Source organism: Arabidopsis lyrata, assembly GCF_000004255.2.
Source record: "Arabidopsis lyrata subsp. lyrata unplaced genomic scaffold ARALYscaffold_1, whole genome shotgun sequence".
In the NCBI taxonomy this organism is placed as follows: domain Eukaryota; kingdom Viridiplantae; phylum Streptophyta; class Magnoliopsida; order Brassicales; family Brassicaceae; genus Arabidopsis; species Arabidopsis lyrata.
Genome location: NW_003302555.1, coordinates 6,250,486 through 6,276,318, shown reverse-complemented (window position 1 = coordinate 6,276,318; position 25,833 = coordinate 6,250,486). Strand labels below are relative to the sequence as shown.

The window sequence follows — 25,833 nt, the reverse complement described above, 5'->3', positions numbered from 1 at the left end:
ATAACCACATGATTGAACCGGCTCCGTATCGTTGACCGGTACGCGTTTCGCGACGTGGGATTTGATATATTTTCACTTTCGGCCCAAAAGTATTATATATTTGAATAAGAAGTCCTACTTTCTTGGTTTGAAATTGTTTTTCCCATTACCGTTCTCTGTTCCATTGGGTTCTTTCCTCTTTTCTCCCAGATTCATCAATCTCTCCTACCGCCGCGAGAGAGTCAAAAACTCGCCGGACGTTTCAAATCCATCATCCGATTATTCGTTAGATCTAGATCTGAGCTTCGGTGAGAGATTTTCTGGATCTGTGATACTTTCCAGGAAACATGGCGACGATGAAAAGTTTGATAGGTCTGATTAACAAAATCCAGAGGGCTTGTACTGTCCTCGGAGATCATGGCGGTGAAGGAATGTCGCTTTGGGAAGCTCTCCCAACCGTCGCTGTTGTTGGTGGCCAGGTTTGATCTCTTTCTATTGAATACACACATTTCTACGTTAAGATCCGATCTCACTTCTCGCCTCTTTAATCTCTACGTTTCTGATTTTATCATTTTGCTTGGTTGATTTTTTGGATCAGAGTTCCGGAAAATCTTCAGTTCTAGAAAGTGTTGTGGGAAGAGATTTTCTGCCTCGTGGATCTGGTAATTTGTACCTCTCGTTAAGCAATTTTGTCTAGCTTCCCCGATGTTTGGATTTGAAACTAGGTTTTCGGAAACTTTCGTGCTCTTAGTTGCTTCGATTTGAATTTTTTTAGCGAAGCTCTGTGATCTTGAGAGCATTACATGAACATTTTTACTACCATTTGATTTATCAGGTATCGTTACTAGGAGGCCATTGGTATTGCAGCTTCATAAGACTGAAGAAGGGACAACTGAGTACGCTGAGTTTCTTCATGCTCCTAAGAAGAGATTTGCTGATTTTGGTAGGTTGACTGAATCTTTCATGCTAATTGCTGGAAACAATGAAATCCACAAAGGCATGTCGGGCTAATTAAGTGTTCTTCTATTTCCAGCTGCTGTGCGCAAGGAAATTGAGGATGAAACTGATCGTATTACTGGGAAGTCTAAACAAATCTCAAACATTCCAATTCAGCTGAGCATATATTCTCCTAATGGTTTGTGCTTAAGACCATCTTTCTTGTAATGCATTGCTATTGTAGTTAGTTCAGAAACCAACACAGTAAATTTTCTATATTATTGATACCAGCTGTAATGAGCTAAAGAGTAGTACGATTAGATTTGAAGATTCCAATTTTGCTAACTTCTTTTATGTGACTTTGATCACTTTACTCTTTTCTCTACAGTTGTTAATCTTACGCTCATAGATCTTCCGGGTTTGACGAAGGTTGCTGTAGGTAAGAGTTTAATATTTCTTTTATCCAGTAGCTTGTGCTTAAACTAGTCAATGATATGAATATTATTTTTGTAGAGGGACAACCGGATAGTATTGTCCAAGACATTGAAAATATGGTCCGCTCTTATGTTGAAAAGGTCAGTCTTGCTCTAAGCTATTACTAAGACGGTTTCGGAAATATATTCATCTTTTCCAACCAAGTTGAACAGAAGAATGCATTTGATCATCATCGCTCACTATAATATCAACTCTGGAAGCTTATCCATGAATTGTTTTAACTGCAGCCAAATTGCATCATATTGGCTATTTCTCCAGCAAATCAAGATATCGCTACCTCGGACGCTATAAAACTTGCTAGAGAAGTTGATCCTACAGGTACGATCTAAATGTAGTTTCCTAGTAACTGGAAAGTAGTGACTTTTTACACTCCACAACATTTTTTTAACCTTCTAATATATTTCTGTAGGCGAAAGGACTTTTGGAGTTGCAACCAAGCTTGATATCATGGATAAAGGAACAGATTGTCTAGACGTAAGCGTTTTTCTTGATTTCTGTACCTTGGGGTGTCAACTAATTCAGTTACTTGTTTAATATACTTTGACAACTCCTCTACCTATCTGGTGAAGGTTCTTGAGGGAAGGTCGTACCGTTTGCAACATCCCTGGGTTGGAATTGTGAATCGTTCACAAGCTGATATTAATAAGAGGGTTGATATGATTGCTGCACGTAGAAAAGAGCGAGAATATTTTGAAACAAGCCCTGAATACGGGCACTTAGCCAGTAGAATGGGATCAGAATATCTAGCAAAACTCTTGTCTCAGGTACCCGTTGGATTTGCTTGCACAGATCTCATTTAAATTAAAGCTTGAATGCTTAGCTTTGACTTTCTCCCTTGTTTTCCTCTTTATTAGCACTTAGAGACTGTTATCAGGCAGAAAATACCCAGTATTGTTGCTTTGATCAACAAAAGCATCGATGAGATAAATGCAGAGCTGGATAGGATTGGGAGACCCATTGCAGTAGATTCAGGAGTAAGATTTTAAATCATTAAGTAAATGGTATTCAGAGTTGCATCAGAATCGTATGGATAGTCACTCTCTAAATATATGATTTCAGGCCCAACTTTACACAATTCTGGAACTCTGCCGGGCATTTGATCGTGTCTTTAAGGAGCACTTGGATGGAGGGTAAGTGATTTAGTTATTCTGCTTCTTATTCGTAAAGCTTATAATTAGTTGTTGGTGTGCTATTACATTGCGATTGTGATGCTCAATTTGGAGTCTATGAAATTTTTTAAAGATAGTGGCGTTTCCAGAATAATGTGCTTACCTTCTAGTCAGTTTTCAGACGAAGGATGTGCAGTTTTAGTTAAAAAATTACATCAATGACCTTTTCATAGATGTTTGCCAAAAAATGCTTCATATAATTTCACAATGTAAGTCCGGTAAAGTTGGTCTTCTTAGATTTATTATGATGTTTGTATCAGACGACCTGGTGGAGACCGGATTTATGGAGTTTTTGACCATCAATTACCAGCAGCCTTAAAGAAACTTCCCTTTGATCGACATCTCTCTACCAAAAATGTGCAGAAGGTTGTTTCAGAAGCTGATGGTTATCAGCCGCATCTTATTGCTCCTGAACAAGGATACAGAAGGCTCATTGATGGATCCATAAGCTATTTCAAAGGACCAGCTGAAGCCACTGTCGATGCAGTATGCTTCCAAAATTTATTAGATTCCATTACTTTTGAGACTTAATTTCAGTAAATTGACTATATTTTTGATTGCTGTTTGATATTTCCTAGGTGCATTTCGTATTGAAGGAGCTGGTCAGAAAGTCCATTTCGGAAACAGAGGTAAGAACTGAGAAGAGGCCTTTGGTCTTTAGAATTCCTCTTAGCTCTTTACGTGCTGTTTTAGTCCTAAAATGCCATTGATGTTTTTATCAGGAACTGAAGCGATTCCCGACTCTAGCAAGCGATATAGCAGCTGCTGCAAATGAAGCTCTCGAAAGATTCAGAGATGAAAGCAGGAAAACGGTTCTACGTCTGGTGGATATGGAATCCAGCTACCTCACGGTTGAGTTCTTCAGGAAACTGCATCTTGAACCCGAGAAAGAGAAACCAAACCCAAGGAATGCCCCAGCACCAAACGCAGACCCCTACTCCGATAATCACTTCAGAAAGATCGGTATGTGTCTGTCGCCTCCCTTTGCTTATGAATGACACAGTATCAAATCTTTGTTTGTTGACTTTGGATAACTCAGGATCCAACGTGAGTGCATACATAAACATGGTCTGCGACACATTGAGAAACTCACTTCCCAAAGCTGTCGTTTACTGCCAAGTTAGAGAAGCTAAGAGATCGCTTCTCAACTTCTTCTACGCTCAAGTTGGCAGGAAAGAGGTAAACTATATTATTACCCTTTGGATTATTTTGTTGCTTGAGAGAAAATACCCAAATCGAGAAAATTTTTAATAAAAAATAATGCAGAAGGAGAAGCTGGGTGCGATGTTGGACGAAGACCCACAGCTGATGGAACGAAGAGGAACCTTAGCTAAACGGCTCGAGCTTTACAAACAAGCTAGAGATGACATCGATGCTGTGGCTTGGAAGTAAGGATTTGCTAAGAAATATTCTTTGATATTGTTAATTTCTTTGTTCGTGTGGGCACTGCATTATAATAGATATGTTGGGAGTTCTAACTTCCAATCCACACAAACACACACGCGATTACTCATGTTTTCTTCGGTCGCTAATTTCTATCACAACTTTCCCACTTTTTTTGGTGTGTATCTTGGATTCTTGAATACTGGTTTTAGAACAGTTGAGCCATATTTTGAAGTCGCACTCTTGACACTAGACAAAAAGGATACAACTAACGAACATATGGAAGAATGTGACCTGTGATTTTTATTCAGTTGGTGTCCACTTGTGCCATTATTCGGATCCAATTCAAGCTGTATGAAAAACAAATAGACGACAAAGACGCTAATCTTTCTTGAAAATTCAATTTATATCTCTCATTTAGAAAGAACCAACTTATCAACGATAAGGACTTTTCTTCTGTGACGAACAATGAAAATCGTTAGAACTAAATTTCCAACACTTAATGAAGAACCAGCAGCTAGAGTATACCCCTTAACAAGCCTGTTTCACATGGTTCATCAGAAAAATGATTAAAAGACCTATAAAAGCCTTAAGATTCGGGATTTAGGAGTAAAAGTCATGTAATCATCACAGCTGTTTTAAATCGTCAAAGTAGTAAGAAACAAAAGTCAAAGAGAGAGAGCTTCAACTTCCAGCTGTCCATTTATTGCATCGCAGCGAATTGGGGAAAGGTTTCTTTCTTCTATCCACTTACCGTAGAAACAAGTGCCAAATACTTTGTCTTCCTGTGGCTTCTGGGTCTCTGTCAACATCAAAGCTCTTTACTTTTCCAACTGACATTATCGTGCGTCTGTACGGACCACAAAGGCTCTCTCTTTATTTCTTTCTGTGAGTTTTGAGGATCTGAGAGCCAAAGATCATGGAGGAAAGCCAAGAACTTGCCTTGACCCAGTTGAGAAAATCGGTCGAGAAACTCTCTTCCTCCACTGAGGTAATCAAATTCGACGCTTTAGTTTCATTACAAATTTACAAAGTTTGTATCTTTTGGCCGTTTCATGAGTTTCACTGTCAATGTCTCGTTAGAAAATGAGAAAAAGATCTGTCATTTGATTTTTATGAGCTACACTGTGAAAACTCTATCTCATTCTCGTCATAGTAGTTCGTCTGATTAGCTAGGTTTGAGCTTCCCATCAGAAACCCTAACAGTAAACAGTTTAGTAAAAGTCATTCATCATAATCAGAAAATCTCATCCATGGTTTTTTTTTTTGTGGTTGTTTCCTCTGAAAAGGGATATGAAAAACCGACATTGATGAGGTTCCTGGTGGCAAGATCAATGGACCCAGACAAGGCAGCAAAGATGTTTGTAGATTGGCAAAAGTGGAGAGCCTCCATGATTCCTCCAACTGGATTCATCCCTGAGTCAGAAGTGAAGGATGAATTGGAATTCAGAAAGGTCTGTCTTCAGGGTCCAACCAAATCCGGACACCCTTTGGTGCTTGTCATAACCTCTAAGCATTTTGCTTCTAAGGATCCAGCTAACTTCAAGAGTAATCACCTCTCACTTGTTTCTGACCTTGACTTTCAGTGGATAGAATATGTTCCTTGGCTTTCAATGACTTTTTGTATTCATAGAACTAATCAGCTTCTTTCCTGGTTCTCTGGTTATTAAAGTAGTTTCATATAAATCCTGTTGATTCAGTTGACTTCAGATGCATGAAGTTTTTTGAATCCATATTATGTGTTTTCCTTGAGTTGATTCTTGATATAAGTATCTATGAACTAATCTTTTATGTGTTTGGTGTTGCAGAGTTCGTTGTTTATGTGCTAGACAAAACAATCGCAAGGTGTTTACACATTATCAAAACAAAACACTTCAGTAATCTTCTGGTTAGTCGGTTCTATTACAAGCTTTTTGGTTTTCATGTTTCAGTGGAAACAATGGCAAAGAAATTGGAGGTGAGAAATTAGTAGCCGTTATTGATCTGGCAAACATTACATATAAGAATCTTGATGCTCGTGGATTGATCACTGGCTTTCAATTCTTACAAGTAAGCTCTCCTCTTTTTCTGAAACAATGTAGATCACACAAAAAAAGAAGGTCCTATCTTTTAAATTTTGAACATGTTTCTCTAGTCTTACTACCCGGAACGCCTTGCAAAATGCTACATCTTGCATATGCCCGGATTCTTCGTGACCGTTTGGAAATTCGTCTGCCGTTTTTTAGAGAAAGCAACTCAGGAAAAGGTTTGATCCATAACCCTCTTTTAACATGTTTTTAAGCAATCTCAAGCACATTATTCTTTGTTTTGTTGTTGTATAGATTGTGATAGTAACGGACGGAGAAGAACTGAAAAAATTCGAGGAGGAGATCGGAGCAGAAGCTTTACCGGAAGAGTACGGTGGCCGAGCTAAGCTCACAGCAATCCAAGATGTTCTTCTTCCTCAGTCTGCTCCAGTAACTCTAACAAACAATAATGTCTGACTCTTTAACTTTTGGAAGCATTAACCTGAAAACCCTAAACCCTGCTTTAATCTATTTGACTATTATTATTTTATTTTCCTACTGCTTTAATATTTCATTCTGTAATGGTCATAAGTCATAACAAATCAACAAAACTTGTGTTACATCTTTAAATGAGAACATGAGAAACTTGTGCGACTATATTCAACCTGGTCACTGAGTGATCGCTTTTGCTTCATCTTTTCCAATTCACATCAAAAGTAAAACACATTGAATGAGGATGGAACATGGTTGATAACTTGATATCTATCTATTCGCTCAGGAATCGATCATCAGAACCAGACTAACATCTAGAGACTTAATGTCCTCTTGTTGTACTTGTAAGATTCCAAAGTTAGCTATGTCCTTAAGCTAAAAACCAGAATCAAGATCTCTTTAATGAAATGATTGACAAAATATGACCCCTAAGCCAACTATATATGACAAAGGACTGTTCAACAACTTTATATTTCCAAAAGAAGAAATGAGACTAAGCATGAGAAAGTTGTGTGAATATACTCAATCTGGTGAATGAGCAGTTTCAAACATCATGCCGTTTCTGTTTATGAAATTAAAAAATCCTGCTGTTTTGACTTTTGAAGATGTTGGTTAATTCACTTGCACTCTTTAAAGTCCCAAACTTTTTCTATCAGCCGCCTCCAAAATCTCTCTATCTCTCACTTCTTCTTCCTCACGACGGCGACAATGGCGACGTTCACTCATCAAACTCCACAAACCCATTTCCTCTCTCGCCTTCCTCTCAGAGCTACACCCAGACACTTCTCCGCAAGAGTCAAAATGTCTCTCCAAGAATCTGCGCCTTCTCTCGCCGTCGTTGGCGTTACCGGAGCCGTCGGACAAGAATTCCTCTCCGTGTTATCCGATCGAGACTTCCCTTATAGCTCCGTCAAGATGCTTGCATCGAAACGCTCCGCAGGGAAACGTGTTGCCTTCGATGGCCGTGAATACACGGTGGAGGAGCTCACGGCGGAGAGCTTCGACGGCGTAGACATTGCTTTGTTCAGTGCTGGTGGATCCATAAGCAAGGAGTTTGGTCCTCTCGCGGCGGAGAAAGGAACCATTGTTGTTGATAATAGCTCGGCTTTTAGAATGGTTGATGGAGTTCCGCTTGTGATTCCGGAAGTGAATCCAGAAGCAATGAAAGGGATTAAAGTTGGAATGGGCAAAGGGGCTTTGATTGCAAACCCTAATTGCTCCACCATTATCTGTTTGATGGCTGTGACTCCTCTTCATCGTCACGCAAAGGTTCGATTTTTATTCTGATGTCTTAGTCCAAATTTGAAGGGTAGTTAGAGAATCAATGGAACCCATGAAAGCTTTAGACTTTTGTGCTCTGAATAAGGTTTGATTGGTTATAATAATAGGTGAAGAGAATGGTGGTAAGTACATATCAAGCAGCTAGTGGTGCTGGTGCTGCAGCTATGGAAGAGCTTGTTCAGCAGACTCGTGAGGTTTTGTTTCTATTTCAGCCTTCTTTGATTAATGATTGTGCTGAGTAGTGATTCTGCTTGTTGGCTTACTTTGCATTGGTGTGTTTTCTTAGGTTTTAGAGGGTAAACCTCCGACTTGTAACATCTTCGGGCAGCAGGTGATTGCTCAATTTGCTTATGGTTTGTTTCGAATGTGTTGACTGTTGATCTTGAATCCCTTTTTGAGTAATTTGATGGTTTTTATGTTTTGTGCAGTATGCATTTAACTTATTTTCGCATAATGCCCCTATTCTTGACAATGGTTACAATGAAGAGGAAATGAAACTTGTGAAGGAGACAAGGAAGATCTGGGTGAGTGGGTTACTTAAAGTGTTACTTTGTGTTCATTTCACTTTGATCTTTTGTTCAAAATTTTGGTTGTGTTAGAGATCTCACACCATTTTCTTGCCCTTCACAGAATGACACAGAAGTAAAAGTAACAGCTACGTGTATACGTGTTCCAGTTATGCGTGCTCATGCAGAGAGTGTGAATCTTCAGTTTGAGAATCCTCTTGATGAGGTAATAACACACATCGAACCCGATTTCTGCGGATTCTGTGTTGTTGTGTTACCTAATGATTTCATCACTGATATGTCGATTTGAATCATGATTTAAAGTTTTAAACCACATTCTATGGTCAGTTTAATTCCACCCGTAGAAAAATGTGGAGCTGTATGTAATCAGCATAAGTAGGCCCGGATAGTTCTTGATGCACTTGCAGAGTTAAACTCTGAAGTTGTTCTTTGGACTTGGTCTGCTAGCATGTATTGTGATTCTTCTTGCGCGATTAAAAGAGTGTTATGATCAAGTTCTTATTCAGGTTATAACTGTTTTTCTTACTGTATTTTAACAGAACACAGCAAGGGAGATACTGAAGAAAGCACCTGGAGTTTATATAATAGACGACCGTGCTTCAAATACTTTCCCTACTCCACTAGATGTCTCTAACAAAGACGATGTAGCGGTTGGTAGGATAAGGCGAGACGTGTCTCAAGATGGCGATTTCGGGTAAAAGTCTCACTCTTTTCTATTGAATGTGAAGCAATTGAGTTTTTGTTTTCCATTAGGTTAAAAGGATATAACTTGGTGAATTCAGGCTGGACATATTCGTTTGCGGAGACCAAATACGGAAAGGAGCTGCTCTGAATGCTGTTCAGATTGCAGAGATGCTTCTCTGAATTTGAAGCCTCCCTCTCACTTTGCTTGTTATGAAATTCTTGACAAAGAGAGATCACTGTATTATCAGATTTGAGACAAGAATTTGTCTCATTTTTCTATTTGACCAATTTTGTTACTTTCTTCATTCACTCATCCCCACGCTTGAACCTATTGGCAATTTGCCGGTTCGAATCTGTACCGACTTGGTTTAATGGAAGAAGCTTTATAATAGGAATGGTCACAGAGGATCTCACCGAAGAGAACCACTGAAGTATAGGGGTCCCACATTGTCTTTCCTTTTCACTTTGATGATAAGATAGTACGATTGCAAATATATTTACTTGTTTAAAAATTAAGTCCCTCGTTACTAAGAATTGTATATTTTTCGTTTCCATGAAAATATCTCTACTTCCTTTTTTAAAGGCTCCTTAAATCTTAATCAGTCGATCCTCTCGCTTTAGTCTTTAATAATAATACACCAATGAGAGAGCTCTTTCCACCGTCCGATTAAACTCTGTTATATTGACGTCAGCAATCGGACGTAAGCCTACGCGAAACAGAGGATACAAGCTCGGCCAATAAGAAACCTGAGAAAGACTTATAGTCTTTGGTGGACTTGGGTCTTTTCTTCTCTTTTTCTTTAGATAATTATTGTACTGGGGTGTTTGTTCCCAGTGTAAATGAAAGTGAGAATCCAAAGGCCATCAGAGGGAAGATCGATCAGTCATCGCCGCGGTAAGTCATCTGTCATCGTATATCTTTAAGCACCTCTGTTTCTACTTTCGTTATTTCGTGTTCTTGTTTGAGTAGTGTGATCTTAAGATTCTTCAAAAAAAAAATTTGTTTAGGTTGATAGAAGAAAATTTTATAGAGAAGATGGGGAAGACAATTCAAGTGTTTGGATTCCCGAATGGTGTGAGCGCAGAGGAAGTTAAGAAATTTCTTGAAAGACTCACTGGTTCAGGCACTGTTTACGCTATCAAAGTTAGACAACCAAAGAAAGGTGGTCCAAGAGTCTTTGCCATTGTTCAATTCACAAATGAGATATATGCAAGGCAGATCATCACGGGTGCCGCAGAACGTCGTCTTTATTATGGGAGATCTTATCTCAATGCTTTTGAAGTGGAACAAGACATTGTTCCAAAGCCAAGAGCTTCATTGCACAACATCTCTGGTTTAAAGATGTATTTTGGATGTCAAGTCTCAACTCAGACGCTTTTAACTCTCTGGAGTGCTCAAGATGTTTCTGTCTCCTTTGGAATTGGGATGAGGAAACTGCATTTTTCGTTTTCTTGGTATCAAAAGGACTATCGTCTTGAGCTTTCGTATGAGAATATATGGCAGATCGATTTGCATTCCCCGCAAGGACGGTCGTCGAAGTTTCTCGTGATTCAGGTGATTGGTGCTCCTAAAATCTTTGAGAAAGAGGATCAACCTATCAATCTTTTGTTTGGAATGATGGATTTTTACAGTGATGGGTCTGATGAGCAATGGATAAGGACTACAGATTTCACTTCATCTTCTTGTATCGGTCAATCAACAGCCTTCTGTTTAGAGCTTCCTGTTCATCTTAATGTTCCTGATTTCAGAGAGAATTTTGCCAACTATGCAGAGCACAGAGCCAGCACTTATCTCATTGAATCCGGTTCTAGCTATTCATCTAACGCGAACAAGCTTGTTCCGGTTGTTGATCCTCCTCCAGGGTTTGATTTGCCTTTTGAGATCTTGTTTAAACTTAATACATTGGTGCAGAACGCGTGTCTCCCAGGGCCAGCTCTTGATCTTGATGTTTATCAGTTGCTTAATCCCAAAAAAATTGACAGAGCTCTCATAGATCACTGTCTTGAGAAACTCTTTTACCTTGGGGAATCTTGCTATGAGCCTGCTCGTTGGCTTCGCAAACAGTACAAGGAGTTGAGCTCGAAAGGAAAGCTTCCACTGTCTCCTACGATATCTCTTGATGATGGACTTGTTTATATGTATCGCGTTCAAGTTACACCAGCAAGAGTCTATTTCTCTGGACCAGAGGTGAATGTTTCGAATCGTGTGCTTCGACATTACTCCAAGTATATCAACAACTTCCTCAGGGTATCATTTGTTGATGAAGATCTTGAAAAAGTTCGTTCCATGGATCTGTCTCCACGCTCTTCTACTCAAAGAAGAACCAAGTTATACGACAGGATATACTCTGTCCTTCGCGATGGGATTGTCATAGGCGATAAGAAGTTTGAGTTTCTCGCCTTTTCTTCCAGCCAGTTGCGGGAGAACTCTGCTTGGATGTTTGCACCGATAGAGGGGCTAACATCAGCACACATCAGAGCTTGGATGGGTGATTTTGACCATATAAGAAATGTAGCAAAATATGCTGCAAGGCTTGGTCAATCATTTAGCTCGTCAAGAGAGACACTCAATGTTAGGAGTGATGAGATCGAAGTGATTCCTGATGTTGAGATTATATCTTTAGGGACACGCTATGTGTTTTCTGATGGAATAGGAAAGATCTCAGCTGAATTTGCTAGACGGGTGGCTAAGAAATGTGGCCTCACAGAGTTTTCTCCATCTGCTTTTCAAATCCGTTATGGCGGTTATAAAGGAGTGGTGGCTGTTGATCCAAACTCATCAAAGAAACTGTCTCTGAGGAAGAGTATGAGCAAATTCGAGTCGGAGAACACGAAGCTTGATGTTTTGGCATGGAGCAAGTACCAACCTTGTTATATGAACAGACAACTGATTACACTTTTGTCTACTCTCGGAGTTGAAGACAGTGTATTTGAGAAGAAACAAAGAGAAGTTGTGGATCGGCTCGACGCAATCTTAACTGATCCTTTGGAGGCTCACGAGGCTCTTGGTTTAATGGCTCCAGGGGAGAACACAAATATTCTCAAGGCATTGATCTTGTGTGGCTATAAACCTGACGCCGAACCTTTCCTTTCAATGATGCTTCAGAATTTCAGGGCATCTAAGTTGTTAGAACTACGGACAAAAACAAGGATTTTCATTTCTGGTGGAAGATCTATGATGGGATGCCTAGATGAGACCAGAACATTGGAGTACGGTCAGGTAGTAGTGCAGTATTCAGATCCCATGAGGCCGGGAAGGCGATTCATCATCACCGGACCTGTTGTTGTTGCGAAAAACCCTTGCTTGCATCCTGGTGACGTGCGTGTTCTTGAAGCTGTCAATGTCCCAGCTTTGAATCACATGGTGGACTGCGTTGTTTTCCCGCAAAAGGGATTGAGGTAAACCACTTTTCTAAGCTTGATTCTTATTTTTTATCGAGCTTTCTTTGTTTAAGTCTCGAACTTTCATTGGAATCTTGTGTTCTTTTGTGCATAGGCCACACCCAAACGAATGTTCTGGGAGTGATTTAGATGGAGATATATACTTTGTATGTTGGGATCAAGAATTGATTCCACCAAGAACGTCTGAACCAATGGACTACACTCCTGAACCTGCTCAAATTTTGGATCATGATGTCACGATTGAGGTAAACAAAAAAATTGATCACTTTGGTTGTATTATAATTTTTTTGCTTTAGGAGATTGATTGGCTAACTCGGTTTCCAGGAAGTTGAAGAGTACTTCGCAAACTACATTGTGAATGATAGTTTAGGTATCATCGCGAACGCTCATACCGCCTTTGCGGATAAGGAACCACTCAAGGCGTTTAGTGACCCATGCATTGAGCTTGCAAGGAAGTTTTCAGTTGCGGTAGATTTCCCAAAAACTGGTGTTGCCGCTGAGATACCGCAACATCTTTACGTGAAAGAGTATCCTGATTTCATGGAGAAACCGGATAAGCCAACATATGAGTCGAAGAACGTGATCGGTAAGCTTTTTAGAGAGGTAAAAGAGCGAGCTCCACCGCTGATCTCGATCAAATCATTTACTCTTGATGTGGCCTTAAAGTCTTATGATAAAGACATGGAAGTTGACGGATTTGAGGAGTATGTTGATGAAGCTTTCCACTACAAGGCGAATTATGATTTCAAGTTAGGTAATTTAATGGATTACTATGGGATTAAGACTGAGGCTGAGATACTTAGTGGTGGTATCATGAGGATGTCAAAGTCATTCACCAAGAGAAGAGATGCAGAGTCGATTGGAAGAGCGGTTCGTGCGTTGAGGAAAGAAACTTTGTCGTTGTTCAATGCTACTGAAGAAGAAAATGAGTCAGCAAAGGCTTCGGCTTGGTATCATATAACGTACCACTCAAGTTACTGGGGACTTTATAATGAGGGTTTGAATCGTGACCATTTCTTAAGCTTTGCGTGGTGCGTTTATGATAAGCTTGTGAGGATCAAGAAGACCAATGCTGGGAGGCGTCAGAGGCAGGAGACGCTCGAGCGGTTAGGCCATGTTCTGCGTTTGAGTTGATTTTTTATTTTTATTGTTTTGGTTATGACTTGTAAGTTATGTAACATAAATGTTTGGTTTTAAGTGAAATCAGAAGTTTCTACTTTCTATGTAACGCTAAAATTCATTCTGTTTACTCAGACTATTTTTAATCTGAATTTTTGTACAAAAATCTCTAAATTAATTATTACCAAACAAAAAAAAACTTGCTATAACTAAGAGTTTCTATTTTCAACCTCTCAACATATGTGTGTATGTATATGTACACAAACAATTTCTCTTAAAGGACCAATCCCATCAAAACACATACACAACCTCTATAATATATACACACACTCCAAAATCAAGAAATCACCCTTTGTATATCGCAATTTTGGATGAAACCAAAAAAAGAAAAGTAATTGTATCAAAAATAATGTTATATTCTCTTCAAGAAGAGACAAGAAGACGTTGGCGATGTAGCAGAGCAAACTTGACGTGTAAGCAAAGTTTGCCCTTGTCCAAGTAAAGCCTCACTCCAGTGACTAACCAATGACCAGGACTATGTTGAGGTCCTCGACATAACTGCGAAAGATCCACGAATTTCACTATCTTGTTATTCGCCGGCACTGGAGGTCCTCCGGGGAAGACACCTGAATCCAAAACGACCTCGTTTTTGTCTTTTTGGATCATATTATGATGAACACTCCCACTAGTTAACGGCATGCTCATGGAAGAGAAGATTCCCGATTTCTGAGAAGTTCCGGTTGGTCCATGAACCCAACTATTCTGAACGACGTAGTGATCAGAGACTTTAGTGAAACGGAGACGCAGATGGAGAACAGATTTTGAGCCATGTTTCTTCACTTCGAGTTGTGCTCCGGTGACGATGAAAGCGACGTCGTTTTGGGACTTGTGATTGCTTGCTGTTGTGATCCAGTTTGGGTCATACTTCACTGGAGCCGTACACACGTGTGAGAATTTCTTACCGTTTAAAGATTCGAAGTAGCGATCATTGTCGGTGATTTGATCGGAGCCTCTCCATATATGTTCGTCGGTGATCTTTTCCCCAACTGTAGTTCTTGTATTTTCTAGGTGTTGTAAGTGTATAGCAAGCCTGATGACCATAAAATCATTATTTAATTATGCTTAAATTCTATAATGTATGGCATTGCTAGACTAAATTGTCAACTTTAGTTATTTCATCTTATTTGATAGATAATGGTGTCAAATTCACCGTACTTATTTAAAGAAATAATGTTAATGATATGTTTGCTTTGTTTGACTTTTTACCTATTGCATTTCTTGCCTTCAAGGAACAATCGCATTCCGGTTACTGGATTCTTCTCGCTAGTCACCTAACCCGGAAAATAAAACGTCAACAATTAGTAAAACTACTAATGTTCTTACATGTATAATTAGTTTACTAATAAGTGATATTGTCAAAAAGAATTGTAAGCAATAATTAGAGATGTATACAAATGCACGTACGGGAGTGGTATTAACGTATAGTTTGGGACCCATGAAGTTGATGTGAAGAGCTGGATATGCCGAAGCCATATTTGGCGCCGCGCCAAACGGAAGGTCGTTATGGACCGGAGCCCATGTTCTTGGCCCAGAGAAGTCCAAGAAATATTGTAGGTCCATTAACGGCGGCTTGTCTGTACAAATTACCCTTCAAATCATTTACCAAACTAGACTACTTTCATTATTCAAAATATTGAGGTAAGAATAGTTACATCTGAGGTAGAGAGACATGGCGTGAGCGAGAAGACCAGAGCCTGGGACGTCTTTAAGGAGTGATGTGATCGGAATAAAGTTGAAATTGATCGCGTCCGGATTTTGCGGAACTGTTATTAGCCATTCGCTATGGCTCTTTGCTCTTCCGTCGCCTCCTCTTTTTGCACATATAACCGTTATTCCCTGCATGCAAATTGTTTTTCTAGTGATTAACATTTTCATTATACAACTCGTTATGTTAGATTTTAGATATGAAACTTACTTACATTTTGGGAATTTATCGAGAAATTATTGAAAGCAACCGTTTGTTTGTCATCAAAGACGTTGAAAGCCTCCGGAAACTGCAATATAAACGGTGCAAATGGTTGTATAGTTAGAAAATTAAAATTGGATATAATGAAGTATTTTATTTTCTTGGAATTATTCCTCTATTTTCGAGATCCATCTTCGTTTCATTAAATATTCTAGGGTTAATTGCTTAAGTTTTGAAATTTGGATTGAAATTATGCAGGTGGCTAATGAAGCTGACCTTGGGCTGAGAGTGTGAGTGGTGATAGGCCTTATTGAGCCGGCGTGTGGAGAGAAGGCAAGAGCCGGTAAACAATTGGTCGCCGAGATCATAGAGATGGTGACGGAGGAGGTCGTTGTCGAGATCGGAGGACTTGTCTTGCCTCACAACTACCACGTCTTGTCCTCCTACGCTAACTCCAGTTATTACGTGTGTCCCATACCTCTCTATAAACCTGTTTTTTCAGTATTGTTTTTATTATTATTATTATTATTATTACTAGGACTCCGGACCCCCGCGATGTCGCGGGGAAAAATATTTCAAAAATCGTTAAAAAAATATCAAACAAAAATTAATAATAACGATGGTAGATGATTAAATGTTATAACGATTTATAAAATAAACTTAAGTTTCAATTTTTCGTGAAATAAACTAAATGTTGCAATGGTTCAACTAAACGGTTGCAACCATTTTATGAAAAGTTACGATAAAAATATGCAACCATAAAAAATATTTATTCGGATTGCAACTTTCTTAAAACATATAATGTAAAATAATTTTTTTAGTTTAAAAAAAAAAATGAAATGTTGCGATATATCAAAAGTTGCAACGGTTCGTCAAGTTTGTCAAATAAACTAAAGATTACAACGGTTCGTAAAATAAAACCAAAATTGCAATGATTTGTCAAATAAATCAAATGGTTCAACGGTTCAATTAAATGATTACAATCTCATTTAAATAAATTTTGGTAATTAAAAATTAAAAATATTAATTTATGAAAAGTTATACCGAGAGACTCGACGACAGATAATTAGATGTTATAGCAATTTATAAAATAAACCAAAGGTTACAATTGTTCGTGAAATAAACTAAATATATAAATCAAAGGTTGCAATCGTTCGTGATATAAACTAAATATTGCAATAATTCAAATAAGAGGTTGCAACTGTTTATGAAGAGTTACAATAAAAAATGCAACCGCTGAAGACATTCGGATTGCAATTTTCTACAAAAACATACCCGTAAAATATAGATTTTAGTTTAAAAAAATTTAACGAAAAGTTGCGATTAAAAGACACAACCGTTCAGATGTGCAAAATGCATTTATTGAGAATACTATTATATATAGAAAATAACCATAAATATTTAAACGAAAGGTTGCAATAAAAAAACACAACCGTTCATATGTGCAAATGGTATTTATTGGAAACGACATAACCGTTAAAAAATAACCGATTAAAACGAAAATTACGATAAAAAGACGCAACCAAAATAACTATAAAAAATTAACCGATTTAAACGAAAGGTTGCGATAAAAAGACGTAACCGTTCAGATGTTCAAATGGTATTTATTAGATTGCTATTATATATAGATTATTTTGTTAAATTTTTATTTTTATTATTATTATTACTATAATAGTGACAAATTATTTCGTATTAGCTAATGTTTTTGATAACAAGTTGGTTGGTAGTTAGTTTATATATATGTTAGATTATTGTTTCAGAGTCTTTGCAAATAATGTTCAGTTTTTCAACGTTTTTATTAGTTTTTTTTTACTTTAAGTTCAATGAGAAAATATCAAGAACTTCTCCATTCTTCGGTACCATCGTAGTTGAAAACGTTGACAATTGAATTTAGATATTCAAAAGATAGGAGAAAACAGATATTCTACATTAATTGATATCATAGAATTAGTCAAAAATGCCACAGCTGTTCTATCACAATTCAACCAAAACAATTTTTATGTCCAAGTTTAGAAAATTTTGATTATATATATTTGTTGTGCTCATAATGTTAGCTATATCACTCAGTCAATGAAAGTATATACTTCAAAAAAAAAAAAAACATGTGTACTACTGACCTAGCCAATAATTGTGGGTCCCAGGAAGACGGAACTGCGTTTCGAACGCGATCAGTGAGACGCAAACGATTGGGATTGTGGATATGGAGATTAAATAGCGTTACAACAGAAGCGTCAAGACCTAAAGATTTAACGTCTGACGCGTCTGTTGCCCATGACCCGCTTTGAAACCCGAACGTCGCGTTAAAATTTCCCGACGGTATTTTTCCGGTCACCGATGACCTCTGGTTAAAATACTCCGACATCTGAATGATCCAAAACAACAACAACACACATGTAATGTAAAATATCTGATTTAGAAGTTTTGTGTTATATTTAATGATCAAGAAACTATAAAATGAGGAACCTTGTTGAAGTCAAGAATGTCCGAACGGAATCGAGTTCGTTCTCCTTTGTCGCAGTTTATATCGGCGGAGACGTTTTGAAAAACTCCGAAACCAGGAATATGCAATTCTCTGTTTTGCGTTTGGTCAAGGACAACCAACCTGTCATCTCCGGCGGCGCCGTCGCCGTCTTTGCAGTATTTCAACCGGAAATCCGCCGTCAAATCGAACCCTTTGCCAAGACTCTTAACCGCCGTTTCAATTACATCTCCTCCGCCGCCACCACCGTCTCTGTTCATCTCTGTTTCCTCTGCTAGTAAAAGCTGCGAGTCTTGGTTGGAGAAAAGGCATTTGTATATATATATACTAATCAAGAGAGATATATAAATAATGTTTGATTGCTTGTAATGATGATTAATCAAAAACTTATTATATAAATTAATCTTGAACAGGGGAAGAAAAAGAACGTGATGCTGTGATTATCGGATTATTCCAAAAGTATGAAAACGAAGAATAACAGCATCGTTTACGAAGTCTTCGGAGGAACACGTAAATAGATTACTTGCAACGGTATTACTTTAAAAAAGTTGTAACATTATATAGTGATTTTGGTTGATATAAAATTAATTCAAATTGTAAACATTATAAGAAAAGAAAAAACTGAGTACCAACGTTAATTTTTTATATAAACAATTTGCTCTTTATATGGTATTATGGGTTTTATGTCTATGTTAAAATTGTACTAGGTGTTTAATTACGTAGTCGATGCAGTTATTATAAGAAACGTTTATATGGCTTTAACTTTTAATGAATGTGTTTCTGTTTGTTGCAATAAGAATTGCATATAAATTTCCATAAACCAAAAGAAAACAAAAAGATTTTGAGTCGTTGACCATTTAACCCGCGTCTCAAGAAGAAGAAAAAACTAGAGTTTCAACTTTCAAAACTCCTATCTTATCACATATCAAACCGATCTCAGTTTAGCTCCAACTATATAAACAATTTGTACATGAATTTAACAGTTAAATCAAATAAGATTGTTTTCCTAGATTTGATCATTCCATTTTGTTATGAAAAGTGGTAAAATACATTTAACGCACTAAGTACGTTTAATCTTATCACAATTATCAACCTAAAATTAGGGGGAAGTAGTCCGCACGGCTAATTAACTCAATCCAAAAATTCCAGTTTAGGTGATAAAACTGAATAATATGAACATGACTATATTTTGAAAAACTTGTTTGACTGATTAGTTAATATTTGATAGCAATGTCTAACGTCTCTTTCTTACTACGTAATAAAAACATCTACACATAAATAACACAGAAGTTGCCTCTTCTTTTTCTCTTATTTACTTATGTTTTCACACACACACCATTAAGCTGATGTGACTACAAAATCGCGTACACGCATAAAAATATCACAAAACTAATGTCGGTAAATAAACAAACACATCAACATAAGAACATAAAATTGCATTGTTTACCTCCACTCGAACTCGATATCATAGCTTGACTTCTATGTCGAGTATTTGTACCATTTTAATAAGTTGTTTAAAATCGGAATAAACGGAGAAAATACGTATATATGTTAAGTTTTTATATTCCAAACATGTCAAGGTTTAAATGTAAAATATATTTAGTGACAATTGGTGTTTGGTAGTTTGTTTTCGAGGTGAGGATACAGACAAATACAAAACGAGTTACAAAAGGGTCACATATAGTCATATAGTCGACAAGAAACAAGTATAGAAATACATCTCCAAAATAATTTGATCTTAAATCATTAGCGTCTGTGTGAACGCAGCTTTCGCAACGCGTCTTTCTTGTTTGTTTATTACTATTTACTTTATTTTTAATAATTTTTTTCACTGGCATTGGTTTAGACTTTAGTACGTATGATTGGTCAAATTATACATTGGGTGTTATTGGTTAATTAATTTGTAAATCCATATAGGATTTGGAAATTTCTATTAATTATGAAATCAAGATATATGGATTTTGAAATAACATGTGTTTACCCGTGAATTTGAATCCTTCTATTTTTCTCTTTCAATTTCATACAAATCCATTTAAAACATAATTTGGATTCTCAAATCGAAAAACAAATGACTAAACGAATAACATAGGATTTTAACTAGTATTTATAAATCATAGAACCAATAACACATGATTTTAAATAGGATTTTAAAATTAATGATTGAATAACAAATTATTTTTGTTTGGATTCCTAATTCCTTATAAATCCATGAACCAATAACCCCTAAATTCTTTTTCTAAATGATCACAATTATACATTACTCCTGCTATATTAACCAATAGCCCATGAAAAAACTGCATCTCTTAATTATAGTTTTGCCACACGTTTTTTCTTCTGCCGATTTTAAATCAAATTGTGGCTATTTATCTAAATAAGCATATAGTTTTTTAACCCTCGTGTTAATTATTGCATATATTTTTTAAAATAATTGATTTTATGTTTTGTTTTCTTTAGTTATGAAAATCAGATTTCCATAATTTAATATATACTACCGTTTTTGGAGTAAACCATATTAAATTATTAATACATGGAAAATATACCTCGAAGTAATGGCCCAGGGCCAAGAAAGCTTCTAGTTAACAAGCCTTCAAATAATATAATTTTGACGGTTGTGATTTCATTTTGAATTTTAACGGTTTCAATCAATTATAGTAAAACGAGCAAGCCCATTTACGGCCCAATCTACACAGCTGTCTTTTCGTCTTCCCACACTAATCAGACTCGGCATGGTGACCGGGGAAGAAGGTCTCGTTTTCAAAATTTCTAAACGAAAAGTTTAAAATTTCGAGGCGGGAGATTTGCGAAATCAATGGGCTTTTCTTCTTCTGTTTCAAATCTGGAAATTTTCGCGCTAATTCGCTTTTAGGGTTTGTAAAATTTCATCTTCCTTATTTCCTTGTTTGAGCCTATTTGATGACTCGCTTTCAAATACTTACATTTCTCTCTCTATGGTATTTGATAGCGATTTCGTATCGGTGGTGTTGAATTTAGTGTATGAAATTGCTAGTTTTGATTGATTATTGATCGATAAATTTGAGGGTTTTAAGGAGAAATTGGTTTAGGGTTTTCTTGATTCTGTGTGTTTTCTGTAACGCAGCTCTTGATGGATGACTATGGTGGTTCTGATTTGAGCATTGAGGATCTGATGGATGAGTATTCTTCTCGACCCTCACAAATAGCTGAATGGTTATGGTGTATTGAATATGTAGCCAAATTTGTGAAGGATATAAGCTGCTTACTCGGTCCATCCCGAAACTCCTCTTACGGTTTTTGTGTATCTTAATAGAGCAGATGTTAATATGAAGTCTCTTTGTTTCAGATTTGATGAACATGGGTTATCAATACTCTAATGACTATGGGAGGAGGATTAATGAAGTCCTGTCTCTGAGAGTCTTGGAGTTCATGTTTGATCCAACCAAGTATGATGCTAACGGTGTTGGTGTTGCTTCTACTTCAGAGGCAAGAGTTGAGTTTGATTTATCTTTGAGTAACACTGATGTTCTCAGAGCAATTCTGAAAGAGGTATAAGGAACCTGTATTTGATTAGCAGTAGTAGAATTAGGATCTCTGGGTTTCTAATTGTAGTATTTTGTTCTCTTATGCTAGATTCCAGTATCAGAACTGCGAGCGGGCATGCCAGAGCTATCAAAGTTTGATGTTCTTCCATTTATTGCTCACAAGAAAATGTGTTTGCCACAATGCGCACTGGAGATGGTAAAGATTCTTTATACTTTACTTTCCTTTGCTTCATGCTGATTGCTGAATCAAGTGATTGAAACAACAATGCACAATGAGTTTTTATTGTTTGGATTGTGTAGCTGAGAGATGTGAGTTTAATGGAGAATCAGACTAGTGCAGCTCCTTCCATGGAAACAAATGACCCTGTTTTTAGAGATGATAGATCAGTGCACATGGATACATGCGAGGAGGTGACGGTAGGTGAGCAACGAGTACATATTGGTAACGAGAAGAAACCCATGGATGAGCAGCAAGTGCATATTGGTTTGGAACAAAACATAAAAGAGAAGGATAAAGTAATTGCTATCGACGACGAAGATGAGCCAATGCACACTAATGATAAAGGTGAAGTAATTGTGATCGATGACGATACTGAGAGGGATCAAGACACAACCGCTGAACCCATTAACAACGGTAATACTACTGATGAGACCTTTTCTCCAAGCTCTAGAAGATCTCCAAAGGATGCACGTGTAAAATGTACAAACGATGGAACCTGGTTAATCAGTGGGAGCGATGATGAGTCAGATATGGTTAAAGATCCAGCCTCGATCAAGAAAAATCCAAACACTGACTTGAACCTTCTTCCTTCGAGCTCCCCAACAAGACCGGAGAATGTATGCTGGAAATGTGAGAAAGAAGGAACATTATTGATATGTAGCAAAAGCGAGTGTGCAGCAAAAGTTCACAAGGAATGTTTGAATTGTCCGGTTAACGTTGATGAAGGTGGGAACTTTCTCTGCCCTCTGTGCTGGTATGACCGAGTCGCCATGGAGTACAATGAATCGAAGAGGTTGATTGGCGGCGCCAAGAGAAGATTGGTGAAGTGTTTCCCGGTACTTTCAATAAGAAGCAAGAGACTCAAGTGATGATGCTGCAACTTCACTATAATTTAATCTCTTCTTTGTCTTTTGGGGTGATCGATGTTAGATATGTAATTGTAGAATTAAGTATGTGCTTTTGTGCAGTTCGAATCTCTTGTCCTTGGTATATTCTGGGTAGGAGACAAGTTAGGGAAGGAAGGTGAAGCAACAATGTTCATGTGTTGATGTAAAGAATTTGAAAACGCAGGCGCCAAGTTAAGGATTTGAATGGTGATTATTTAAGGGTAATTGTACTAAATGACTATGTACATAGATTATTGTTCTTTAATTTGCAAAAAATTAACTAAATAAATCCTACTTTTATTGTATTCAATCTCATAAGAAAACAAAGATACATTTGATCAAAAGTGAACCCAAAGGAAAGTTAAAATAGTAGTATTAGACATTTCTCTATGTCCTAACAAAAATTAAAATTACAACCTAAACAGAAAATCCATAAAAATATAAACACATCTGAAATATTTTCGAGTAGGATATTTAACATTCACCTAAAACCTATCCTTTTTCTATACCAAATACGAAGTTGCTCTTTTTTTTAAAGAAAATTTGAAATATCTAGCAATTTTGTATGGAAATTGTGGTCACCATCTTGAATCAAGAGACCAATAAATGAAGTAAACTTAAGATTGATAGTTGGAGACTAAAGAAAAGTAGGAAAAAATAAGTAAAGTTTAAATATTGTTATCTAATTGAAAAAAGAAGAAAGTGGATAGTACGAAAGGTCGTTATCGAAAGATCAATAATAGGGTTTGGGGCTCCAAAACTGGCAAACTCATAACTCATCAAAAATGGAACTGTCCCATTGATGTAACAGTTCTATTCCTATTTACGATCTTCTCACTGTTCCCTCTTCTGATTCCTTTTTTGTCCACCTTCGTTGCCCTCTCTCCTCCTCCAATTTCTCCAACATTAGTATACAATGTATATATATTGCACCATACTAGTGAATTTTTAAGATCAACCCACTAGATGAACACAAATTTCAATTATGAGATTGTGTTATTATTTCAATAAAACATACCAAATAATCAATGTATATACGTGTAGATTTGAGATGGTATGTAAAATGATTTAGAGTTATATGTTTCTATAGTTTGAAATATTTAGGAGCTGGGAAGGATGGAAACGAAAAAGGCAAAAATGGAAGCAATGAAACTTGTGCATAATTCTATTTATCGACAGTCTGACTCAAAGTGCTTTCGTAAGCAATGATACAATGCTTCACCCTTTTCTTCTTAATTCCACTGTTCCTCCTCTCTTCTCCTTTCACTTCACCTCTATCTCCTTTTTCTTACTAATAATTCGCATCTTTTTTCATCTCCTTAATTAGTTCCTTACTCTGTTTCCCATTTATTATGTGTAAAACAATGACAATTGATTATGAGACGAATTCATTTTTAATAGATAAAACCCATAACTTTGTTTTTGTTTAGCTGAATATTATTAGCATCTTAATAATATGATAAGTGACATGTCGACCATAGTTTGACCAATGACTAATGTTATCGTATGATTCAATTATTATTTGTAACAGTAACAAGTGTCTCGTAGACCGACAACAAGACCAAAAAGTAATCTTAAAACCCTAGCTTCAAACTTAGATATATTCATGTTTCTCTACATGTGTGTATATCTATATATATACACAAATACTTATAGAGCATGTGAGACAGTAAAATTCACTAGTGAAATATGGATGTGAAGATAGATGAGAACAGTTCCTTAGAAAACATGAAACAAGAGATCAATCAGAATATAAAAGAAGAAGCAGAAGAAGAAAAAGAAGAGATTCTAAAGAAGAGAATCTCAAGCCACCCTCTGTATGGGCTTCTTCTTCACTCACATCTCAATTGTTTAAAGGTCCCCCTCTTGCTCTCCCCCCTTCTCTCTCTTTTATTGAAATGATTCAACAATTGTTGAAAATATTTTTCTCTTATGTATTTGAACCCACCACGACCAGGTGTGTTCCGGCGACTTTGACTCACCGGAGATCATGAACACGGCTGATGATCTTGCCATATCCAAACTCTCTCTTCACCCTGATTCTTCCTCCGAAGCTACCTCTTCAGAACTTGATCAATTCATGGTTCTTATTCTCCTTGTATTTCCCTTTTTTCTAAATAAAACAACATTTTCAGCCAAAACATATTTACACAACAATAAACAACATTTTCACATCACTTTTATTTTTTTTTCCGGTGCAGATATATTTAACTTTCAAATATTCTAAGTTTATTTTGCCAAGAGCAAAAATAATAGTATTGATACGTGTAAATTGATTCACATTATAGGAAGCGTATTGCTCGACTCTACGAGAGCTCAAGCAAGCAATGGAGAAGCCACTAATTGAAACGCACCGTTTTGTGGATGCCGTGTACACTCAGCTAAACGACATCGTTATGTCATCATCCCCTTAAAAAGGGTAACATGAACAACTGTTCGGTGCTACTATGTCAATGCATTTTGCCAAAATTACTTTACTAGTGTACTCACGTTTCATTGTGCTGCGTTTACGTAACGCGTTTCTATAATGGTAACCGTAATTTATGGCATCTCCTGCTTTTTATTTAAGAAAAATAAAACTACTTATATTTTTAAATATTGGATTGATCATTCAGTAGTCACACACTCTTTAGAAACACAACAGTATAATAAAATATAAAAACAACGCTAGCTTCCATGATTCTTTTCCAAGAATTTGAATAAAGAATCCAAGAAGCATTCATAATTGCGTCACCTTATAACGCATTGCTTTTCTTCCTATGTAACGGTTGTTGCATTGCTTATTTTTGACTACATATAGATACACAAAGATAGAATGACTAAGCGCTTAATATATCCTTGAGAAAGCCTTTGCGTCATTAACATGGTGTAAGACTACATGCACATTCAGCGTTTGGAGCTCCGATTCTATTACAGTAAGAGGGAACAGGACCGTAATAATCGCGACACATTTGGTCGCATTTTTTAGCATCGCATGGAACCATTGGCCAGAAAACGGGGCAAGTTTGTTCCATCATTCTCGTCTCTCTCGCACCTTTAAACAAACATAAGAAAATTTAAAAATTTGTGACAAAACCAGGATATGTCTTCTTAATTAGAAGATAAGATTAAAACTACTATTTATTTAAAAGATAAATTTTACCTGAGGCTGAAACTATGAAGATGGCCATGAAAAGAACAGCGAAATTTACGAGGTTTCTCATGGTTTTATGTTTTTTTTTTAATAAACTCAGACGAAGACTGGGACGTTTTATAGGCGAAATTGATAGAGAAAACCGGAAAAGATAGGC

The 25,833-nt window shown here is 37.0% G+C and overlaps 8 protein-coding genes across 12 annotated transcripts; 6 read left to right on the top strand and 2 right to left on the bottom strand.

The window, feature by feature from the left end:
- Window positions 1-64: 64 nt before the first annotated feature.
- LOC9328894 (dynamin-related protein 1C) lies at window positions 65-4,196 on the top strand. Its single transcript, XM_002892786.2, has 16 exons — window positions 65-458; window positions 578-641; window positions 815-922; window positions 1,013-1,114; window positions 1,304-1,354; window positions 1,429-1,490; window positions 1,638-1,728; window positions 1,820-1,884; window positions 1,980-2,174; window positions 2,265-2,384; window positions 2,470-2,540; window positions 2,840-3,065; window positions 3,158-3,208; window positions 3,302-3,542; window positions 3,619-3,758; window positions 3,846-4,196. The coding sequence occupies exons 1-16, from the start codon at window positions 327-329 to the stop codon at window positions 3,969-3,971; spliced, it is 1,845 nt and encodes a 614-aa protein (XP_002892832.1). The 5' UTR covers window positions 65-326; the 3' UTR covers window positions 3,972-4,196.
- A 432-nt stretch (window positions 4,197-4,628) lies between these two features.
- LOC110224522 (CRAL-TRIO domain-containing protein YKL091C) lies at window positions 4,629-6,522 on the top strand. The gene is made up of 6 exons (XM_021010644.1): window positions 4,629-4,953; window positions 5,252-5,510; window positions 5,771-5,807; window positions 5,894-6,011; window positions 6,097-6,207; window positions 6,284-6,522. Exons 1-6 carry the CDS (start codon window positions 4,882-4,884, stop codon window positions 6,443-6,445), a joined length of 759 nt encoding a protein of 252 aa, XP_020866303.1. The 5' UTR covers window positions 4,629-4,881; the 3' UTR covers window positions 6,446-6,522.
- Window positions 6,523-7,041: 519 nt separating this feature from the next.
- Window positions 7,042-9,347, top strand: LOC9328893 (aspartate-semialdehyde dehydrogenase). Its single transcript, XM_021014876.1, has 7 exons — window positions 7,042-7,729; window positions 7,849-7,935; window positions 8,028-8,072; window positions 8,170-8,265; window positions 8,372-8,473; window positions 8,808-8,962; window positions 9,051-9,347. Exons 1-7 carry the CDS (start codon window positions 7,169-7,171, stop codon window positions 9,130-9,132), a joined length of 1,128 nt encoding a protein of 375 aa, XP_020870535.1. The 5' UTR covers window positions 7,042-7,168; the 3' UTR covers window positions 9,133-9,347.
- Window positions 9,348-9,598: 251 nt separating this feature from the next.
- On the top strand, window positions 9,599-13,619 carry LOC9326139 (RNA-dependent RNA polymerase 1). The gene is made up of 4 exons (XM_021014873.1): window positions 9,599-9,847; window positions 9,961-12,351; window positions 12,449-12,599; window positions 12,679-13,619. Exons 2-4 carry the CDS (start codon window positions 9,989-9,991, stop codon window positions 13,486-13,488), a joined length of 3,324 nt encoding a protein of 1,107 aa, XP_020870532.1. The 5' UTR covers window positions 9,599-9,847; window positions 9,961-9,988; the 3' UTR covers window positions 13,489-13,619.
- Window positions 13,620-13,673: 54 nt separating this feature from the next.
- On the bottom strand, window positions 13,674-18,407 carry LOC9328892 (MACPF domain-containing protein At1g14780). The gene is made up of 8 exons (XM_021014875.1): window positions 17,903-18,407; window positions 17,557-17,801; window positions 15,716-15,929; window positions 15,453-15,527; window positions 15,186-15,369; window positions 14,938-15,107; window positions 14,740-14,804; window positions 13,674-14,563 (listed from the first exon to the last, which is right to left on the bottom strand). The coding sequence occupies exons 1-8, from the start codon at window positions 18,176-18,178 to the stop codon at window positions 13,897-13,899; spliced, it is 1,896 nt and encodes a 631-aa protein (XP_020870534.1). The 5' UTR covers window positions 18,179-18,407; the 3' UTR covers window positions 13,674-13,896.
- Window positions 18,408-20,507: 2,100 nt separating this feature from the next.
- Window positions 20,508-22,778, top strand: LOC9328891. 3 transcript variants are annotated; one of them, XM_002892783.2, is made up of 5 exons: window positions 20,508-20,785; window positions 21,016-21,160; window positions 21,238-21,440; window positions 21,525-21,632; window positions 21,737-22,778. In XM_002892783.2, exons 2-5 carry the CDS (start codon window positions 21,022-21,024, stop codon window positions 22,523-22,525), a joined length of 1,239 nt encoding a protein of 412 aa, XP_002892829.1. In that variant the 5' UTR covers window positions 20,508-20,785; window positions 21,016-21,021; the 3' UTR covers window positions 22,526-22,778. The 3 variants fall into 3 exon arrangements, with proteins under 3 accessions (XP_002892829.1, XP_020870938.1, XP_020870939.1); XM_021015279.1 differs by lacking the exon at window positions 20,508-20,785 and adding an exon at window positions 20,830-20,869; XM_021015280.1 differs by lacking the exon at window positions 20,508-20,785 and adding an exon at window positions 20,833-20,910.
- A 1,296-nt stretch (window positions 22,779-24,074) lies between these two features.
- Window positions 24,075-25,139, top strand: LOC9326138 (protein KNATM). 3 transcript variants are annotated; one of them, XM_021010835.1, is made up of 3 exons: window positions 24,107-24,400; window positions 24,501-24,641; window positions 24,832-25,092. In XM_021010835.1, the coding sequence occupies exons 1-3, from the start codon at window positions 24,233-24,235 to the stop codon at window positions 24,955-24,957; spliced, it is 435 nt and encodes a 144-aa protein (XP_020866494.1). In that variant the 5' UTR covers window positions 24,107-24,232; the 3' UTR covers window positions 24,958-25,092. The 3 variants fall into 3 exon arrangements, with proteins under 3 accessions (XP_002892828.1, XP_020866494.1, XP_020866495.1); XM_021010836.1 differs by having other exon boundaries at window positions 24,120-24,400; window positions 24,501-24,626; window positions 24,832-25,139; XM_002892782.2 differs by lacking the exon at window positions 24,832-25,092 and having other exon boundaries at window positions 24,075-24,400; window positions 24,501-24,823.
- Window positions 25,132-25,820, bottom strand: LOC9328890 (defensin-like protein 201). The gene is made up of 2 exons (XM_021010837.1): window positions 25,686-25,820; window positions 25,132-25,577 (listed from the first exon to the last, which is right to left on the bottom strand). The coding sequence occupies exons 1-2, from the start codon at window positions 25,744-25,746 to the stop codon at window positions 25,402-25,404; spliced, it is 237 nt and encodes a 78-aa protein (XP_020866496.1). The 5' UTR covers window positions 25,747-25,820; the 3' UTR covers window positions 25,132-25,401.
- Between the last annotated feature and the right edge of the window lie 13 nt (window positions 25,821-25,833).